The sequence below is a fragment of the Peromyscus californicus genome, unplaced genomic scaffold, assembly GCF_007827085.1.
Source record: "Peromyscus californicus insignis strain IS unplaced genomic scaffold, ASM782708v3 Scaffold_4__1_contigs__length_199733344, whole genome shotgun sequence".
In the NCBI taxonomy this organism is placed as follows: domain Eukaryota; kingdom Metazoa; phylum Chordata; class Mammalia; order Rodentia; family Cricetidae; genus Peromyscus; species Peromyscus californicus.
The window spans coordinates 179,903,889-179,925,776 of record NW_026294562.1 but is presented as its reverse complement, the minus strand read 5'-3'; the positions used below and the strand labels follow the sequence as shown (position 1 = coordinate 179,925,776).

Here is a 21,888-nt window from a genome sequence, read left to right as displayed (position 1 = left end):
GTTTAACTCAACCCATAACTATTAATCTATGTATTGCCACATGTTCCATAACTTTACTGGTCTGCTGGCATCTTGCTTCTCCTTCGGTGGTGGCTGGCATCTCTCTAGACTACACCTTTCTCTATCCTTTGATTTCCCACTTGCCTCTAAGCTACCTTGCCATAGGCCAAAGCAGCTTATTTATTATCCAGTAGGAACAACATATATTCACAATGTACAGAAAGACATCCCCAGCAGATAGGTATAATTATACTTTTCCTTAGTTATAATAAAAGGTAAAGTAGATCTAAAACTTTAGACTCACAAATATAGGATAGATGATAGGATATTTTCTTTAATTTTACCAAATACAAATATACTAGATATTGTAACGGTAATTCTTACTTGATAACTGTTTTGTTATATGTAATTTTACTATGTTAAAGGTAAAACCTTCCTTTTTTTTCTGTGTAAACAGGTCCATAGTTTATTTCTCTAGTGACATTGTTTACAGATGAGTATAAGTTAAAGGCTTGCTTGCACACTAAAGCCAGGTCCTTTGGGTGGTTCAGTCAAAGAGGTGAGGCCTCCAGCTGGCTCACAACAGAAGCGCCCACTCCTTGGCCCAGGCTTTGGAACTTTCCCAGCTCTGAGTTCATCAATAATCACTTCATTATCCTTGGGTGTTAGATCCTCATAGTAGTTGTCATTGATTTGAACCATTGGTGCATTTATGCAGGCCCCTAAACACTCCACTTCTATGAGTGTGAACATCTTGTCAGGGGTAGTCTCTCCCACCTTTCTCTGAAGGGTCTCCAATATGCTGTCAGAATCTCGAAGCATACATGGTGTAGTAGTGCAGACCTGAATATGGTACTTTCCAACTGGCTTTCGATTATACGTTGTATAAAAAGTTGCTATTTTGTATGCTCTCATTGGAGGTACTTGTAAAACTTCTGCCACCTTGTTCATAGCAGATATGGGCAACCATCCATTCTGCCTTTGGGCTAGATCCAGGACTGGGAGCACAGCTGCTGCTTTATTGCCCTTCTGGGTAGTTTTTCACTATTGCCTCTATCCTCTTACAGTTTTCCGGTGTGAAATCAAATGGAGTATCTGGGTTATTCTCAGGAGTATCTCTATGCACAAATAAGGCTCCTCCAGCACCATTTTGTACAGCTGTCTTATGCAAATTCCTTGCATGTCTTCCCTTTATCTAGGCCTGAAGGAACTCAGCACGCCTTCACCAAGCATGTCAGCATTTTCTCCAGCATGCTTCTACTTCTGTTGCAGCAGAGCTGCTAAGGCCACTGAGGGCTGAGGCCAGCCGCCCGGGCCCACAGCACCAAGGAGAACCGAAGCCTTCCTTTTTGATTCAACAGAAAAGGGGAAGTGCTATGGAATGTCATTCTGCATGCTGTTAACATACAGTGCTCTCATTGGTTAATAAATAAAACTGGTTGGCCAATGGCAAGGCAGAATAAGGTTAGGCATTACATTAAAACTAAAGATGGAGATGAAGAAGGTTATGGTCAGGAGAGATGCAATCCAGCCACCCAAGAAAGAAGATGTTAAAGTATTGGTAAGCCATGAAGCCACATGGCAAGGCATAAATTAATAGGAATGGGTTGAGTACTTTGAAAGAACTAGCTAATATAAGCTGGGGCCATAGACCATACAGCTTGTAATTAACATAAGCCTCTGTGTGATTATTTTATAAGCAGTCGGAGCAATTAGTCTGCACCTCAGGGCCAAGTGGGACTGAGAAACTTTCGACAACAGAGCTGGACATTAGAACAGATTCTGTAGGCCAAACCTTGGTTGAAGTTGGGTTCTGTGCATGGAGGAAGGAAGATACATGACAAAAGACCTCCACTAGCTGATTTGCCAACATTACTTACTCTAGGTGCAATGATCAGATATTTAAAAAAAAAAAAAAAAAAAAAAAAAAAAAAAAAAACTTTTTTTTTTGAGACAGGGTTTCTATAGGTGGCTTTGTACCTTTCCTGGAATTCACTCTGTAGCCCAAATTGGCTTCAAACTCACAGAGATCCACCTGCCTCTGCCCCCCAAGTGTTGGGATTAAAGGCGGCACCGCTGCCCGGCTTTTATTTTGTTTTGTTTTGTTTTGTTTTGTTTTCAAGACATGAATGTTTAAAATTTTTTAAGATTTATTTTTATTTTATAAGTATGAGTGTTTTGCCTGCATGTATGTCTGTGTACCATGTGTGTGCAGTGTCTGAAGAGGCCAGAAGAGTGTTCTGGATCCCCCAGAATTGGAGTTATAGTTATGGGTGTTAGCCACCATGTAGGTGCTGGGAATTGAACCTAGGTTCTTCTATAAAAGCTGTCATGGATCTTAACCCCTGAACCATCTCTCCAGCCTATGTATTTTTCTTCTGTACTTTAGTCAATTTTGGGCATTTAGGAAACCCTATCCTAGAAAACCACATGCTAAAAAACTGAACACTTTGATCCCTCTCTTAACAGATTACATGGCTGTGATAATTAGACTCCTGAGAGTGGGAGGACAGTATTTTACTAATGCAATATCTCAAAAAGAAATGTAATTGTGCAGGAAAAAGTATAGTAATTGAAAATTAAAATTAATGGGAGTAAGCCTGAGCAGCTTTTTTTGTGAGTTTCCTGGGAGTTCAAGTACATCCATTCTAGGCAGAAAGGTGGAATCACTGGGGGTTTGCTAAGCAAGAGAGGTGTGAAGGTTGAAGTCTGTGGATTGGGGTTAGAGACATGAAAAGGACTAGCCCATGTGACTCACAAGAATCTTCTGACAGGTTCTTAGGTGCTAAGTGTACATCATACCCTCATCCTGAGAATGTAGATACCAGAGGTTAGAGTCACTAACAGGGCATGATGCATGGTTTGTAGAGAGACCTCCCTCACCACACCCATCTGCACCCCAGCAGGCATGGATGATCCTGTTTTGCTCATGGCACACAGCAGCACCATCTTCAGCTTCCCCTTCATTATCATTTTTGCCCCTTTCTTCTGGATTCCCAAATACCAATGACAATACAGGGGAACATAATCAACAGCAAAACAACCTCTTCAAGTCATTGATGTTTTCCTGCTGCACTTGATGAAAATGTCCTTCGTTAGAACTCTGAAGAAGCTTCTACATCCCTCCGCTCCCATTCCCCTGCTTCCATGACATGCTCACTCCTTGCTTCATACATTGGACTCCAGGACAGGATGAACCCAAACTTAACAATTGCTTTTCACTTTTCTTCTCATCCAATACTGCTGATACTGCTGAATCTACTCCTGAGATGACATTAACATTATTGCACTTTTCTTTTTTTCCCACAACTACCAACTTTCAACTCTTTCAAGCCACTGTTATCTCTTCTTTTGGCATCTGGGTATATCTTTTCTGGTCTTCCTTGAGATCTTTGCTTTACCAGCAGCCAGAGCAGCAGTCTAAGCCCCACATATGTACAGGCTTGGTTAATAGGCTGAATAGCCAAATTGTCTCCTCTCAAACTGCTCCACTTTCTTAGGGGCCCCAATACTGCCCACTTCTTCTTCTTCAAACTTGCTGTTCTCTTCTTCAAGAAGACCACCTTGTCCATCCCTGCTCTTCTCTGCATTTTCTCTTTCTCATTTTCCTTTTTAATTTTTATGTGTATGTATATATGTGCCTGAATGTAATTATGTACACAAAATGCCTCAGAAGACCAGAGAGGGCATCAGATCACCTATAACTGGAGTTACAGATCATTGTGAGCTGCCTGATGTAGGTGTTGAGAAGTGATCTGGGGTCCTCTGCAAGAGCCTCAAAGGCATTACTGCTGAAACATCCCCCCAGCCACTATTTGCTCTTCTACTACAGAATTCTCTGCAATTTTTGTGTCCTTATCAATTTTCATCCTCTCTTGAAAGACTTCTTGCTCCCAGTAATTGTCTCAGACTTTTGCTAAGTGCATGAAGGTACATGGGCCTCTTAATTTTACCTCACATATCCTCCTCTTTCTCTCTTTCAAGCCTTTGTACATAAAGCTGAAGCCTTCTTCTGCCTTTATGTTTTGGCTCAAACACCATTTTCACTATTCTGGAAATTTAACCTCAAGTCATAGTTTGACAGCATTTGGAGGTAGGGCCTTGAGGTAATTAGAATTAGATGAGATCATAGGATGAGACTGGCTCCTACAAAGCATTAATGTTCTCATATATTGAGCTCACTTTTTCTGGCTCACCTTACTATGTTATGTGTTGCAAGAAGGTCCTTCTCAGATGTCAGGCTATGTTCTAGGCCTCAGAATCATGGACTAAATAAACCCCTGTTCTTTATAAATAACAGAGAATCTATCCACTAATTTCTTCTATCTCCTTAGATGCCTCTATGATGCTAAAGCCCCATGCTTGCACTTATTCCCACACTACATGAATGCCCCCTTTCTTGCACTTAAATTCCATTCTTTGTTCCTGGTTGTTTGAATCCCTTTGAGGAAAGGAATCATGTCTGGCTTCCACTTCATTGTATCCTTGGACAAGTACAGGGGTGGTACATGGTCCCTGGAAGCTCATATGATCGTGCGGTCATGACTGAATCTTTGACGATCCTCCCATTGTTCGCATTTCACATTTAACTCTTGTCGTCTAAGTTTCATCTTTCCTCAGAAGCTACTGTCACCTGTTTTTCCATTCTTGGATACTATTTCATAGTCGTAGGAAGGCTCTCAGGTACTAGGGTGAGCCATATAGTTCAAGATAAAGCACCATTGCAGCAAGGATAGGATGTGCTCTTCTGTGTGTCTGTTCACTAGTTGTCTTGTGTGTGGTTTTTCTGTGCTTTGCTAGTGAACTTTTCTGTGCAGGAGAGAGGGACAGCTTTACTCAGAAGAATCTGAGAAGGATATGGGATCTGTCTTAGTTAGGCTATTGCAGCAAAGATATGGCAACTTTTATAAAGGAAAACATTTAATTGGGCAGCTTACATTTTCAGATTTAGTTCACTGTCATCATGGCAGTACATGGTGGTATGCAGGCAGACATGGTGCTGGAGAAAGAGCTGAGAGTGGAGAAGGAGCTACATTTTGGTTCCTCAGGCAATAGGAAGTGGTCTGAGACACTGGGCATGGCTTGAATGTATTTGAGACCTCAAAGCCTGCCTGCACCATGACACGCTTCCTCCAACAGGGCCATAACTACTCCAAAAAGCCACACCTCCTAATAGTGCGACTCCCTTTGGGGACCATTTTCCTTCAAACAATCACAGGATCCAAGCATGGATCCTGCTTGGGGGACCATTTTTAAGGAATTGAGGATTATTTGGTGAGTTTATCTACAGTAAAATTATAACTCACCTCATTTAGATGTAAAGATGTAGGGAAAGAGGAACTCTTATACATTGTTGGTAGATTATAAATAGTCCAGATACTATGGACATTAGTATGGAGGCTCCTCTGAAAACTTTAGAGACTTACTACAGGAGCCAGCCCAATCACTGCTGAGTATAGACCTGAAAGGACTCCAAGTCAGCATGCCACAGAGATGCTTGACACTTGAGTTTATTGCTGTGTTGTTCCCAATAATTAAGCTATTGAATCAGCCTGGGTGTCTGCCAAAAGATGAATAAGAGATTAAAAAATATGGCATATATGCTACAAAGAAGAACAAAATTGTATCAATTGCAGGAAAATGGATAGAGTTAGGGATCATTATGTTAAACAACATAAATCAGAAAAAATATATTTTCCTCTCATATGTGATATATGGAATTTAAAGTAAATACACATAAGATATGAAAGTAAAAGGAATTATTTAAGAAGTTGTGGTAGTTTGAAAGAAAATGCTCCCCAAAGGGAGTGGTACTATTAGGAGGTGTGGGCTTATTGGAGGAAGTGTGTCACTGTGGAGGCCAGCTTTGAGGTCTCCTATATGCTCAAGCCATGCTCATTCTCCAGCACCATGTCTGCCTGCATGCTGCCATGTCCTACCATAATAATGATGGACTGAACTTCTGAAATGTAAGCCACCTAACTTAATATTTTCACTTATAGGAGTTGCAGTGGTCATGGTGTCTCTTAATAGCAATAGAAACCCTAATTAAGTCAGAAGAGAGTATAATGAGAGAATGTGATAACAAAACCTGTTGTTTTACATAATGAATAGACAACAATAAAATGATATTAAGTAATAAAATGAGTTTACGACTTTATAATTAATTTGCTCTACTTTTTCCTTGGAAAGCTGCATCTTTTCAGTTATTTGCAGTCGCCATGGCATATGTGATCACTCCTGTCCTTTGTGTTAAAGCATTTGATCACATTGGTCAAGCAGAGTTCCATCCCTCTGGTATGTGAAAACTCCTGTTAGAACTAAGGGAAAGAGACACCACCTCATTACAGAAGTAGTTTTTGTTCACTTAATATAAGCCATTAGGATTGGTGGCCATGTTTTCTATGATTAAGCCATGGAGTAAAAATATAATACCAAAGAAAGCAGAAATGGGAGAGAGTGGAGGGGAGGGAGGGAGTGTCCAGTGACATCAAGATTCTGGACATATGTCCAGAAATCACATTCATTTTTATTACATCTTTTGAATTGAATTTCTGTCATTTTCAATAAAAATAATGCTGAAAAGTATAATAGAAATCTACATAAAAAGAAAGTAAGGAACAAGGCATCATAATTACATAACTAAACATTCGTTGACAAATGACAAAGAAAAAGGCAATAGATAGTCGAAATAATTACAGTAACTCAGGAAAGGGTTACCTGAAGAGGTATCTCCCATAGGCTTCTGTATTTGAATACTTGTTCCCAGCTGATGGCACTGTTTATGGAGGTTATGGGAAGGTTCTGCCTTGCTGGAGGAAATATGTCCCTGGATGAGGTTCTGAGAGTTCACAGTCTTGCCCCACTTCCAGTTCATTCTCTCTGTTTCATGTTTGCAGTCAAGGTAAGCTCTCATCTTCCTGCTCCTGCCCATGCCTGCTGCTTGTACTATGCTTCCCACCATAAGTCTAAATAAACTCTTTTTCCTATAAGGTCATGATGTTATAAATGTATTTTATTTTTCATTATTACTTATTATGTGAATGGATGTTTTATGTGCATGTGTGTCTGTACACCATGTGCATGCTTTGTGCTATGAAATTTAGATAAAGGTATAAGATTCCCTGGAACTGGAGTTACAGATGATTGTAAGCTGCCAGATATATGCTGGAAATCAAAACCAGGTCTTCTGCAAGTGCTATCACCACAGCTGATGGTGTGTGATCACAACAGCATATAAGAAACTAATATAGTACCATGTAATCCCAAGATCCTAAAAGAGAAAGGGAGAAACCATGGGCAGAAACTGGAAGAGGAGAATCATGTATGACCTATAGAGGAGTGAATGACACAGAGGATTAGTAATGTGTTCTGTCTCCCCATTGCTGTGCTCTTCAGCTGAGGACTCAGTGTGGGGGCCCTAAGTGCTTCATCAGGGAGCAGGACGAGAAGAGAGCTATAGAGGAGCAGTGGCAAGTGTCTAGGTATAGACACACACAAAAGCTGGGGCAGCAGGCATCAAGGATGAAGTTTGTTACACAGAGAAGATGGAAGAGTGAGGGGAAACCATGGAAAGTATGGGTTAGTATACAGACAATTAGGATACAACATTTATAAGTAGTTTCCCCACTTGTCTGATGGAGTTAAAAATGTTACAAAAATGTTTTGAAGAATATTCATTTCTGATGATCCTCCAAGACAATAGGAGCTGTTGATGTTACTCATTGATCAAGTGCTTTCCTAGAATGTGTAAGGAATGGAGAAGAAGGAAGACAGAAGACAGAGAGGAGAGAGAGAGAGGGTGGGGAAGAGACACAGAAACTTACAGAGAAAGAGGGAAGGAAAAGTTTCTTACGTAAAATCACTCTGCAGAGATTTGCCTTCTGAAATAATGAAAAGGGTAACTTGTGATATTTGCTGATTACTTCTTATGTACCACACATAATTTTTCTTTGTTAATTTTTCATCTAGCATGTAAATGAATAGGTTTTATTGTTACATTTTCATACATCTGCATCACTATAATTTGTTCTTATGCTTTGTCCTCCTCAGTGTCCTTTCCATCACTCCTAACCCTCTTGCTGGTCTCTGCCCCCAAAACTCCTTCCTGCTTTCTTTTTTTTAACAAGTTTTTTATTTTAATTTATATGTATGTATGTTTTGTCTACATATAGGTGTGTATACCATGTGTATGATTGGTACCTGAGGAATCCAGAAGAGAGTCATCAAATTCCCTGGAAATAGAGATACAGATGGCTGTGAGAGGCCACATGGGTGCAAGAACAGCCAGTGCTCTTAACCACTGAGCCCTGTCCTGGAGCTTTCATGTTGCATATATTCTATTACCCTCTCTTTTTCAAGCTCACTCCTTCCTTTAGACCTCCTCCTGTCCTCCCATAGTTCTCAACTTAATCCTCATGCAGCACTAAGAGTCAAGTACTATGAAGTTTGCCTTTTTCACAAAAGTCATCTGCAGCTTGATGGGCACCAGTGGTAGAGGCAGGTCTGACAACCTGAACTGGCTCCTTCTTTCTCAGCCTTTCTAATGTTTCCTGATCTGGTCCAGCTTTTGAGTTTTAGGGCAAACAGTAGCAAAACATCCTGCTTTCAGACAATCAAGCACCTTGGAAACCCACTAATGTCAGACTCCAGGGAAGCCACTCACTTTAAAATCCATAAAGCATGATTATGTTGCACTGATGGCCCATTATCTGATGCCACCTCGTGACACTGTGCCCGATTGTCACTCCACTTGAAAAGGCCCTCTGCAGTGAATCTCCCCTGAGAGACTGTTTCCATTATCCCCAATAAAGTGAATCTATACCATAAAGCAGCTGAATTGATAGTACCTTATGATGTGGAATCTCTCAATGGAGGAAGAATGATTATAAATTAAGTTGGAGCTGTCTGTACCTTGCAGGGAATGTGTACATACACATATACACCACCTGCTTGTTAGATCAGTTATCTATTCAGGCACCACAGGAAGAAGAATGCAGAGGAATTAAATGTTTGCAAACAGAAAGAGGTGGATAGGGAGCCTGTGATCTTGTGTTCCCACCCAGAGCTCCCATTCTTCTCCCTGATCCCAGAAGCACCACTGAAACATCTGTCTTTTCAGTTAATGGTAAACTGGTTTTTTGGTGATACTCTCTGTGGAATTAAGTGCAAAGCTAGAGGGTGGCAGCAAGAAGCCTGCTGTTTGCTTCTTCCACAGAGGGCTTGATTTTTCTTCTGTAACAGGAGCACGTTTACATAATATGGGCAGGTTGGTGACTGAAGAATGCTCCTACTGTTGGTCAGTATCTTGAGAAACAGCAAGATGAACAAGAAACAAAGGGGCTTCGGGGTCCTGCCACATCTATGCTCTATTAGGTTCTGATTGGAAATGGGCACACCACCAGAGCTCACAGTTTCCTTGTCTGTGAACTAGAAATAACCATGGTCCCTGTATACCAGGCTGTATTAGGAGTTGAGGGTATGAGGCAAAAAATGCTTCTGAATGTACAGAGTGGGAGGTAAGTGCTATTTATTATATGTTTCTTGGTTTGTGAGAGGATTTCAATATATAGCTTGGGGTGAATGGAACATCCGATGCAGCCCAGGCTGGTCTCAGCTTATTATCTTCCTGCTTCAACTTCCAAAATGCTGAAATTACAGGCATGATCTACCATGCCTGCCTCAGAGGCGCTTGTTACTATTATGTCAGAGAGTTTTTCTGAGCAAGAAGTATAGAGAGGAGAGAGAGCAGAATCCAGGCACTTAGCTAATTCCTCTCTTTCCTGGCATGTAAGGACAGGACTAGTTCACCAATACACTTAAGAACTTTATGGTAGCAATACAGGTTAACTTTCTTCAGTCTATTTGCTGTTTAAAAGCTTAACAAAAATAAGTAAATAGGCATCAGTATTACATGTTGTTCTTTGACTTCTGTACTACTCATCATGTGAACTTGAGTTTCAGAGAGATTCTATACCTTAAAAATTAGAGGTTCTGGTGAGATGACTCAGTGAAGAAATATACATGTCATCAAGCCTGATAACTCATACCACATGGTTGAAGGAGAGAATCAACTCTTCAAAGTTATCCTATGGCCTCTGCACACAGAGTGTGACACACGTGTACCTACATTCACACTCATCCAACACACACATGTACTAAATAATAAATAAATGTACTTCTAAAAATTAAGGTGAAAAATTATTGACTCTCTGTTGTTGATTGTTTTTGCTCTTTTCGGGGGTCTACCACCCAGCTCCCAAATAAATCACACACAGAAGTTAATTATAAATGCCTGGTCTTATCTTGGGTTTTTTCTTGCCAGATTTTCTTAACTTTAAATTATCCCATCTACCTTTTGCCTCTAGACTTTTTTTTCCTTTTCTTACTTTTGTAATCTACTTTTACTCTTACTCCATGGCTGGCTGTGTGGCTGGGTGACTGGCCACTAGCGTCCTCCTCTTCTTGTTTTCTTGCTCTTTCTTTTTTTTCTCCCAGATTTCTCTTTCTATTTATTCTTTCTGCCTGCCAACCCCCCTTATCCTTTCTGCATTGCTATTGGCTGTTCATTCCCATCTGCCTTGCTATTGGTTGTTCAGCTCTTTATTAGAACATCAGGTGTTTTAGAATCACAGGCAAAGAATCACAGCTTCACAAAGTTAAACAAATGCAACATAAAGGAATGCAACACATCTTTGGATCATTAAACAAATGTTCCACAGCATAAACAAATGTAACACATCTTAAAATAATATTCTGCAACACTCTCAATGTCAACCTCTGGCTCATACATGTGTACCTACACGTACACATGAACATGAATACCACACATACACTACACAGTCACCAAAAAAAGTAGTTTTTTAATTAGTTCAATTTCTTGGCTCATTGAGCCTTCTAAAATTCCACTTTGTTTACTGTGCTGGGAATATTATCTAAATTGAACTTTTCCCATATATATATTATAATATATATATTAATTCTGAAGATAATCTTTTTTTCTATTGACTTGAAATACCATCTTCATCAGCTAAATAACATCTTCATAAGCTCAATGCTTACCTGAGTCCCTTTCTGGACTGGTAATCTTATTCCATTGATTCAGTCACAGCTATAATGCATTGGACAGGCTTTGCTTCCTTCCTTCTTCTTTTCCTCCTTCTGCAATGCTTCCTTCTTTTCCTTCTCAGAAGAACAATGGTATTTAATCTCTTTTCCTTGTCCATAGGACATACCTCCCTCTTCATCTCCACAATCAAAACAATGGAATTTCTGAAGAGATTTTACTTCTGGCTCAGTTTGCTGCCATCTGCTGGATTTTTACCAAGATCCTTCTTAGAATCGTTTTTCTGGTGGCACATACACCTTCCTTCAGGATAGGAGTTGGGGGCCTGGCCTCTGGTCTCATCAATGCTGGTCACAGCTATGGGGCCTGCAATCACCCTAACTTTTTTGTCAATGTTAGTGTCTCCTATTACCACTGAAGGCTGTGTAGATGGCTGGGATATGGGCAAACACCTGCCTGAGGGTAATGTTGCCCCTAAGGCCATACAGATCAGAGTAGAATGTGGTACCACCTGGGGCCTAGGAGACAACAGCTGAGGGTCATGTCAGGGTCCATGACTCTACTGCAATCGGGGACTGTGTTGATGTCTCTGGCTCCTGTTACCATCAAAGGCAGTGTAGAAACTGGGATTGGACCAAAACCTGAGACCATGTTGGTGTCTGAAGGCCACGGTGACACCTGGGCCTGAGCTACAGCCTGGGGCCATGCTGGGCTCCCTGACCCTGCTGCAGCCATTATCTGTATTGATATCACTGACTCCTGGTATCTTTGAAGGCCAGACCAATGCCTGAGATCTGGTCCTCCACCTGGGGTCATGCTGTTGTCTGAGGGCTACCTTGTAGCTGGGGCAATGCTGATCTGAGTGGTCTGAGCAGCCACCTGGGGCCATAGTGACATTCAGGCCCAGGATGCTGCTAAGGACCATGTCTGGATTCATGGTTCTACTACATCCTGGCTTTGTGGTGATTTCCATGGCCCACATTGCCACCAAAGGCCACTAGAACCCCCAACCTCTGGGCCACCACCTGTGGCCATATTGGAGTCTGAGAGACATGTGGCAGCCAGGACCATACCAACCTCAGTTGCCTGAGCTGCCACTTGTGGCCATGGTGTTGTTCAGGCCCAAATTGCTGCCGAGAACCATGTCTGTGTCTGTGATGCCACCACAGTCAGGGTCTTCATCAATATCCTGTTACCACCCAAGGCTTGAGGTCCAGATGACACCTGAGGACATCTTGGTGACTGAGGGTCATGCTGCCTTCTGGACCATGCAGATCAGGGTAGCCAGTGTTGACACCCAAGGCTGTATTGGTGCCTGGGCCCAAGCTGTGGGTGGGGGCCTTTTCTGTGTCTGTGGCCCTGCCATAGCCAGAGTCTGTGTTGAGTTCTGTGGTATCTGTTGCCATTGGGCACTGAGACTGCCTGGGTTTGGAACCACCACATGGGACCATTGTGGACACTGGGAATCACACTGTTACTGGGCCCATCCAGGTCTGAGAGGTCTGTGCTGCCACCCAGAGCCATGGTGACATCTGGCCCAAGCTTCTACCAATGACCATGTCAGGGTCTGTGGTCCTATAGCAGTTGGTATCTCTGTAAATGTCCCATTGCCCATTTTACCCAGGGGCCAATGCAAACCATGTGTTGAACCATGTGTTAAAGTATGAGGGCTGTCTTACCCCTCACTGGCCTGGAGTGACTTCCACTCCCACCCCACTCACAGGAGAGCTGACCCTGAGTCTTATAAGCCCTGGGATAATGGACCTTGATGACCCTAGCACCAGAAACCTGGCCCCACCCTAGAAGGAGAGCTGACCCCTCACACTTGAGAAAGCTGGACTCATTCCTTACCCTGGGCCTGGACAGCCTGAGAGGAGTAGTTCCAATGGCCTGGACTGACCAACTCAGCTGCCACCCAGATACACATCCAGGGCCTGAGTTGGCATAATCCAACATCTACTTCATCTATGACCTCCTGGACTGTGTGAAGGGATTGCTCTTGTGGAACCATAGTTGCAGGATCTCCATGACTGGGGTGAACAACAGAATATCAGAGAGGAATGGCAGTGGGGGTTAAGTATTGATGGTGTACTAAAGCCAGAGACCTTAACCCTGACCAACAACTCATTACACAATGAACATTTGCAAGTATAACTGTTTGGACAAAAGGGTATACTGCATGATATACAACAGCTCCCATTGCCACTAAGATGAATGAAGAGGCGATGGAGAGGTGGGAAGATGGAGGAGTGATGTGTTTTTATTTTCATTTAATTCTTTTTAAAATTATTATTTACTTTTATCTTATTTTTATTTCTTTTTAGCCTTCCTTTGGTGGCTACTACAAGAGTGAGGGGCAGATATGGAGGTACTGGGAGATGAGTGGAATTGGGGTACACAATGTGAAATATCCAAAGAATCAATAAAAATGGAAAAAGAAAAAGAAAACAGTCACAGACGCAATGTTAAACAAAGAGACAAAAACAAACAAACAAATAAACACCCCAAACCAAAGAACAAAACTATGGAAACTCAAAACTCTCTCATTAAAATGTAAAAACTCCAAATCAAGAAATGTAAGATACAACTTGCTTTGAATGCTTAATACATACCATTTAGAAAGTGAATGTGTTGTGGACATTCCCAAGCTGGATGCACAATAGGATGGACTTTACCTAACTGTGAGGGTAGGCCATGTCCTAGTCAACCACAACATGGAAATGGAAGGTCTCTGGTGATTTGCAATTTAAGGACTGGGAAACTTATGTATAAAAGGGGGAATCTGTTCATTTCACATCAATCACATTCATTTTTGAAGAAGTTTTTTTTTTCTATGAGGGTTCTAAGGGAAGATAAAGGGGGACAACTGGGTTGAACATGAGAGTCTAAGTTTCAGATTCTGGAAGAGAGATATCAATTGGAGGTGAAGAACTGGGTTTTTCCATAGACAAAAAAAAAGCTATTTTCTGTATCCACTAACTGAAGACTAAAAAAAAAGTCTTTTCTAGAATGTTCTAGTTCTAGAATTTCTGGGACTGTAGTCATTAATGATCACATCTGAAGCATGATCCTAATTAGTCTATTCAATAGAAACCAGGAGTCAAATACTGAGGCAAAAGCTTAAAGATCAGAGAAGCAGAGGACCAGCCTCCAGAGACTTCTTACCATTGAATACTTGGACCCAAAGGGACAAGATCCTGTCTCTACTCCACCTTATCACTTCCTGTCTCTGCCCAGTCTTATTACTTCCTGTCTCTTGTCTGTACAAACTTCCAGACCTCTATGGTTAACTAGTGTCTATCTCAACCCTGTGATCTCCATGCAAGCTTTATTTGTTGGAACACAAGCACAACATTTCCCCCTGCTTGTCTAAATAAAAAGCAAAGATTTTAACTAACATAGAAAAGCTATATACAATAAGTACAATAACTATATACAAATATATACAGGCAATAATTACATTAGCAATGTCTAGTCTATTAGCATTTGATAAATTCAGAGAAAATACTCCATTATCTATTCTATCTTGGTGAGTCTAAAATGTTGTATTTAATTCACTTTCTATCCTAACTTGGATTACTAACCCAAAACTATCTTTTTATGACTCTCAACCTTATACACTTTACACCTCTTTAGTGAGTTTCTTTTCTGAATCTGGTAACAAGGGAAATTATATCTAGTCTTTAACTCCATTAGAGACTGAAAAGGATATAATATTACCTGACTAAACAGGAAGTGCAAAGCAAACAACTTCCAAAAATAAGAAATGACAGTAACAGATGGCTGGCCAGTCACCCAAGGTTCCTCTGCAATGTTGGGGCATCCATCTTTGGTCTGCAGGCCTAGAATATCTGACAGACTTTTCTTTGAAGCAAGATTTTTGAAGGACTGTCCCACCTTATCTTTGCAAATTTCAGCACTTTCTTTTCTGTCCTGCTTGTTCAATTTGGACAGCATATTGTCAGCAATCCAGGCAAGGGCAGTTTCTTACCCAGTGGCTAACTTTTGCCACAAAGAAAGTAAACTCCATAAGGAGTTTCTTCAATGACCATCATCTTCTTTGAACTAGATTGATGCTGCCAGGAGAAAACATGTCTCATTGTCATAAAAAAAAGAACCTTGTGTTATTAAAACATCTTAAATGTCATATTCTGTAGCTCTCTGAAGTATTTGAAGACCATCTGCCTACCTAAAATATATGTCTGCTTGACCTTGAAAACATACATAACATGACTGTAAGTTTGATTCTAATAGGTGACTAACTACTAAACTGCATTTCTTTATTATCCTAAATAGTTTGTAATAATAACTTTCAAGGATAAGAAATTAACATTATATTGTTAGTTGAGCAGTATAGGTACAATACCTTGAACAAGAGTAGAAACATATGTACAGTTTGTTCTAACAATAATAACCTTAAATTTGTATCAATATAAAAAAATCCATATCAATATAAAATATTTAAAAGTATTAGTTGCTTTTTTGGCTTAAAAGTAGATTCAATAAGCCTTGTAAGTTAGTTTAGATTGAATGGTCATATTAGTTGATGAACTGTCACCTCTTCTAATCAAGTGGTCTCTCTTGTTCATATCTAATCTTTCTCAATTTTGATATTATCCATAGCTTTTCTTCTCCTGTGGAAACAAAAGCAAAACCCCTTCCCCAATGTAACACATATCCTGGTTTCCATTCTGAAGTCAATACATCTTTAAAGTATACAGGCTGATTTAATTCAGCAGTTTTTTCTATTATCCATTATCTCTCTGCAGCTGTCATTCCTTTCTCATTAGCATTTAGAAAATTTGAAGTTAATAAAGCATTATGGAATCTATCTCTGGGGTCTTTATTACCCCTTTCTGTTTATTAAGCATATCTTTTAGAGTTTGATTAGATCTTTCTATAACTGTTTGCCATGTAGGATTTTGAAGTATATCTGTAATATGCTTTATGTTATAATATACAAAAAAGAACTTTCATTTTACTAGAGACATATGCTGGAGAATTTTCAGTCTTAGTTTCTACAGGTATCCCCGTGATGGCCATAACTTCTAACCAATGTGTGATTACAGAATCAGCCTTATCAGAACTCAAACCAGTTACCCATTGAAATCCTGAATGTGCATCTATGGTATTGTGTACATATTTTAATTTTCCAAACTCTGCAAAATGAAACACATGTGTTTGTCAAATTTTCTTTCTTTGAGCACCCTTTGGGTTACTTCCTGCAGGTAGTGAAGTTTGATTATATGAGAAACAAGTAGAAAATTTTCTTATAATTTCCTTGGCATGTTGCCAAGTGATGAAAAAAAATTTTTCAAACCCTTGCTTTTAACATGGTGTTTTTTATGAAATTCTTGGACCTTCAGCACAATTCCTACTAACAACTGATTCATTTCATCACTACCTTGTGCTCAAGGGCCTGGTAGACCTATATGGGATCTAATATGTGTTATATATAAGGGATGATTTCTTTTTTTGTTTGGTTTTGGTTTTGGTTTTGGTTTTTCATTACAGGATTTCTCTGTGTAGTTTTGGTGTCTGTCCTGGATCTCACTCTGTAGATAAGGCTGGCCTCAAACTCAAAGAGATCCACCTGGCTCTGCCTCCTGAGTGCTGGGATTATAGGCATGTGCCACCACCACCTATCATAAGGGATGATTTCTGTCTCTAATTATTTCTTGTAACTGAATAAATAATAAAGTCAATTCTGTATCATCTGGAATAAAATCAGAAGTTGCAATATGTAATACAACTCTTTCTGCATATTGAGAGTCAGTAACTATATTAAGAGGTTCTAGAAAATCAAATAATACCATTATAATAGTATATAAATCTATAAATCTGACTTCTGAATAGAATCATAAGACCTTTGAGCCATTTTATTCAGATTTCCTGATTCATAACCTGTCTTTCCTGATTTGTTTGCATCAGTATAGAATGTAGGGCCTCTAGAAATTGGTTTTCCCCATACAATGTCAGGAGGGATCCAGTTAGTTCTCTTTATAAAGTGAATTCTCTTGCTTTGAGGATATTTGTTGTTAATTGCTCCTAAAAAATTACTGCAGGCTCTTTGCAATGTTCATTTCTTGTCCATAAAGAGAGCATTTCAGCATTAGTATAAGGCACTACAACTTCTGCTGGGTCCATTTCTGTCAGTTGATGAAGTCTTAATTTTCCTTTTAGAATCAACTCAGAAACCTTTTCCACATATTTCTTTAATTGTTTACTCTGTGTGATAAAAATTTACATTCTAAGATAATGTCTTCCCTCTGCATTAAAATTCCTGTAGGGGAATGCATAGAGGGTAAAATAACCAGGATGCAATCAAGCTCTAGATACAAACATCCAGATGTACATCCTATAATTACTTTTCCACCAAAGTCAATTCTCTTTCACCTTTAGCTGACAATTCTCTTGAACTATTTAAGGCTTTGTCACCTTTTAGGCTTTGAAACAAATTACTCGGTTCTTGAGTTCTTACTCCAAGAGTGGGCTATAGATATGTAATGTGTCTCAGAAATTTTTGAAAGTCATTAAGATTCCACAATTGATCTCTCCTGATTTGTATCTTTTGGGGTTAAATTATTTGTAGACCAGTTTTATATCCTAAATAATTAATAGAATGTCATCTTTGTATTTTTTCAGGGGCAATTTTAATCCCTAACAAGACAAAATTTTCTTCACTTCTTCAAACATTCACTCTAAAGTACCTACATATAATGTTAAATTATACATTGAGAAAACTTTACATGAATTATTTCTAAAGGCTATTGTACAAAATATTGGCACAGGGTGGGACTGTTTAAAATCTCATGTAGGAGAATCTTTCATTAATATCTCTTAGGCTGAGAATTGTTATAAGTAGGCTCTGTGAATGCCAATTTTCTCTATCCTTTTCCTGTAAAGGTATATTGAAGAAACAGTCTTTTAAATCAATAACTATAATAGACTGTTTTTAGGTAATAGTGAAGGCAGGAGAATTACAGATTGTACAGATCCCATTGACTAAATTACCTTATTAACAGATCTTAGATCTGTTACCATTCTTGATTTTCCAGATTTCTTTTTAATAACAAATCCAGGAGAAATCAAAGGATTGGTCGATTTCTCAATATGTTGAGCATTTAGCTGCTTCTGTATCAGCTGTTCTAAGGCCTGTAATTTTTCTGATATCAAAGGCCATTGTTCCATCAAGACAGGTTTGTTAGTCAACCATTTTAAAGGTAGGACTATTGGTACCTTTGAAAGATCAATAGCTGTTGTGGCCTATTTTTGTACAAACTGAATGGTTGGTGACTATTCTTTATAATACCTTTAATATTCTTCCCAGAATCATGCATTAGTTTATGGTGTGTTTCTGAGATTGGAAGAACGTTAATCTGGGTGTTCCATTGCTGTAACAATCATGTCCCTATAAATTCATTGCTATATTAGACACATATGGCTTTAATTTTCCTCTCTTTCCTTCTGGCCCTATACATTCTATCAATCTCAAGCTTTGTTTTAACTGAGATAAAGTTCCAATCCCTAAAAGCTGAACATTTACTTCCTGAAGCTGCCAGTTTGAATGCCAATATTCTGGGGGCAAGTGTTGTTACATCTGCCCCTGTGTCTATAAGACCTTCAATTACAATGTCATTCATTCATACATTTAGCTTTACCTTTTAATGATTTATAGAAGTCTGCCAAAATATTTGCTTATGGTTTCTCCTGAAATTTTTGTTTTATCTTCTAAAGCTATTCTATCATTTAGAGAAGTATGATTTTTTACAATAGGCATTAGGTCCTTTAATTGCTTTGGGGAGGAGTGTCCTCCATGGTGACTGGGAATGACTGAACCAGATTTGACATGGGCCTTTGAGAGACCCCAAAGATGTTTCCTGATGGCAAAGAGTTACCCTGTCTGTCCCTTGTTCACCTGCATTCATTGGTCCAATGTTGGCCTTTTCCACACCTGCATATTCCAAAAGACAGGGGCCTTCTGTTTGAATTAATCCTAAAGAAAACATTGTTTCTAGTAACACCCTGTCTACAATCCCTTTTTAGGTGACCTTGTTTGCCACAATTAAAACACTTGACATTTTTATTTTTCTTTAAGCCACTAGAAATCACCTCTCCTATCCAAGTATAATCATGGTTATGAAATTCAATATTGACTATATCTCAGATCTATTCCTCTATGGGTGCTTATCTTGCCTTTAAATATTTAATTATCCTTTTGCATTGTGAATTAGCATTTTCAAAAGCCAAAGATTCAATTATTATTTCTCTAGTTTCTGAATTTGGTATCATTCTATTTATAGCTAAAATCAGTCTTTGCAAAAAAAAAAATAGTGAAGTTTTCTTTTGGGTCCTCTATAACTTTAGCAAATGACTCATCTCTCTTTCTGACTTCCTCAATTCTGTCCCAAGCACTCAAAGCTGCTTCATGGCATAAAGGCAGGATGTGGTTATCATATAGAGTGTCTTTGTACGTCAGCATAATCACCTTCTCCAAATAGTTGGAGTTGGGAAATTTCAATATGTCTAGCCCTACTTTTTGTTCAATGGTCCTAACTTCATCTTTCCAACAGGTCAACCACTGTAATTGAGGACTAGGTTCAAATACTGCTATAAACAAGTCTTTCCAGTCTTGTGGGGCAATTCTATTACTAGCCTACCATGATTTTAAGATTTGCTTCACAAAAGGTGAATGTATAACATATGAGATTACCACTTCTTTAAATCCTCTCAAATTTAACATTTCCATAGGAGTCCAGTCAGCTCTTGCATAGCCTTGGGGATACCTGTCATTTGGCAGTTGTTTTTGTAAGCTGACTGGATAAATTAAGGTTGGGTTTTTGAAAATCTTGGACTATTTCTCTCTAATTTTATAATGTAATGGTGAGATTGGTTCTCCGTTAAATTCCTCTCTCTAGGTCTGAATATCTCTATGGTCTGTTTTAATAAGTTTTTCTAAGACTTGTGTCTTGGCACTCATATCAACCAACAGTTTTAGGGATAGAACAAGAATTATCAAAATCATAATTAACAATATGTCAATCTCAGTTAAGTTGATTATCCCTTCATTTAATTGATCCATTTTAAACCATTCATTGTGTAATTATACAGAGACCTAACTCCCTCCATCTTAATGGTGTTTCTCATTTTTAATGTGGGAAAAACTTTCTCTCTCTTTTTTAAACAAATTCCCTCTTTCAAGAATTCCCAGTTGTGTCACAAAATCTGCTGATGATGATGGTGAAGATGACAGTGAAGTGTAAGGCTGAGTGCTGCTGTGTAAAACAGTAGAAGCCTGAGTTTGTGTCAAGGCAGCTACCTATTGTGACAGCAACCTAAGGAGGAGGTCCAGGGAAAGCCCACAACCCACTGGGAAAGGGAGCCAGCTGTCTGAAAAATACATACAGATGATTGTAGGGAAGAAGAAGCACATGTGGCAGGAGCTGTCTGAAGGCAGAGCTTGCCAGTGATGAGGGGCTAACTCCAATGGCGTCTGGAACCTAAGTGCCTGTGGAGATTGCTGAAGAAAGGTTGCAACAGAAAAATTCCAGACTCATTCAGAAGACTTGGGGGGAAAAGGAAAACCTAGCTGGTATGTTGATGACTCTCGAAGGAGCTGCTGTGTGCAGCTCTGGCATGTGCTAATGGCTGCAAAGCCATGGGCAAGGGTTTTGTTTTTTTTTTTGTGAATTCATGCCCCATGTTGGGCACCAGATGAAGTGTGATCCTCATTAGTCTTATCAATAAAAACAAGGAGTCAGATATTGGGGTAAAAGATGAAAGATCAGAGAAGCCTAGGAGTAGCCACCAGAGAATTTTTACCTCTCCAAATCCTCAGACCAAAAGGTCTGAGATCTTGTCTCTACCCTGACTTATCACTTCCTGTCTCTGCTCAGCCTTATCACTTCCTACCTCCTGTCTATACAGACCTCCAGCACTCTAAGGTGAACTAGTGCCTAGCTCTACTCTGTGATCTCCAGACAAGCTTTGTCAGAACACAAACAAAATTTCACACAACAGATATCCCTGAATGTGGTGTATCTACCTAAATATCCTTTAATAACTTTTTTTAGTTCAGAGTTTTTTAAAAAATAGGAAACTTGTTTCTCTTTACAAAAGTAAAAGTAATTTAATTCATAAGTGCCTGTGAGAAGGGGTTTCATAAATAACCTCAATAATAAAATGACAATTATCATCTCTATTAAAAACAGTGTCTAAAAAAATCCCCATTTTCCTTTGATTTCTCCTATTCTTTTTCATCCTTGTTTCTCTTTTTCCTCTTTTGTTAACTGAACAGAGAATTTCCCTGGTTGACAGTGAATGGATCTCATTGCTGTAAAATGACTACTTTTCACAGTCCCAGAGATATACATGAACCCTTTTAGAAGGATAAGAATCTGATTTGGGCAAGTAGTTAAGTGATGAGGTATAATTAAGTACTTAAGTTTTCCATACTCTGCGTAGTACGCTAAAGAAAGTGAAGTTCAAAGAATTCTTTTTAGTCAGAGCAGATAGGAAAGCAGTTCTCTGGGATGCTCAAATGGATGTGGCTGTGATGATGATGGCTGCCATGGTGATGGTGATGAGTACTGGATAATGGTAAAAAAAAGTATAGAGGGAAGAAGAGGTAAGGAGATGAGAAAAAGGATTTGCTATAAGCCTTAAATTGTAGTTTATTTAGAATGTAAAGACGCATTTCTAATTTATTTTTAAGCCAATTAACGTTGAGCATCTTTAGAAACACACTAGCACATACTTCCTCTCTAAGTGTTCTGTGCCGAGCATGTCTGTAAAGTTAGTCACTGTCTTCCTGAAGTGACTTT

At 39.3% G+C, this 21,888-nt stretch overlaps 1 protein-coding gene across 1 annotated transcript; it reads right to left on the bottom strand.

The window, feature by feature from the left end:
* Positions 1-450: 450 nt before the first annotated feature.
* LOC128125506 (NADH dehydrogenase [ubiquinone] flavoprotein 2, mitochondrial-like) lies at positions 451-1,298 on the bottom strand. The gene has a single exon (XM_052762968.1). It carries the CDS (start codon positions 949-951, stop codon positions 505-507), a length of 447 nt encoding a protein of 148 aa, XP_052618928.1. The 5' UTR covers positions 952-1,298; the 3' UTR covers positions 451-504.
* Positions 1,299-21,888: the final 20,590 nt, after the last annotated feature.

What these genes read in the sequence shown, in the direction of transcription:
- LOC128125506 (XM_052762968.1), bottom strand. Translation starts at nt 951, where the DNA reads ATGAACAAGGTGGCAGAAGTTTTACAAGTACCTCCAATGAGAGCATAC.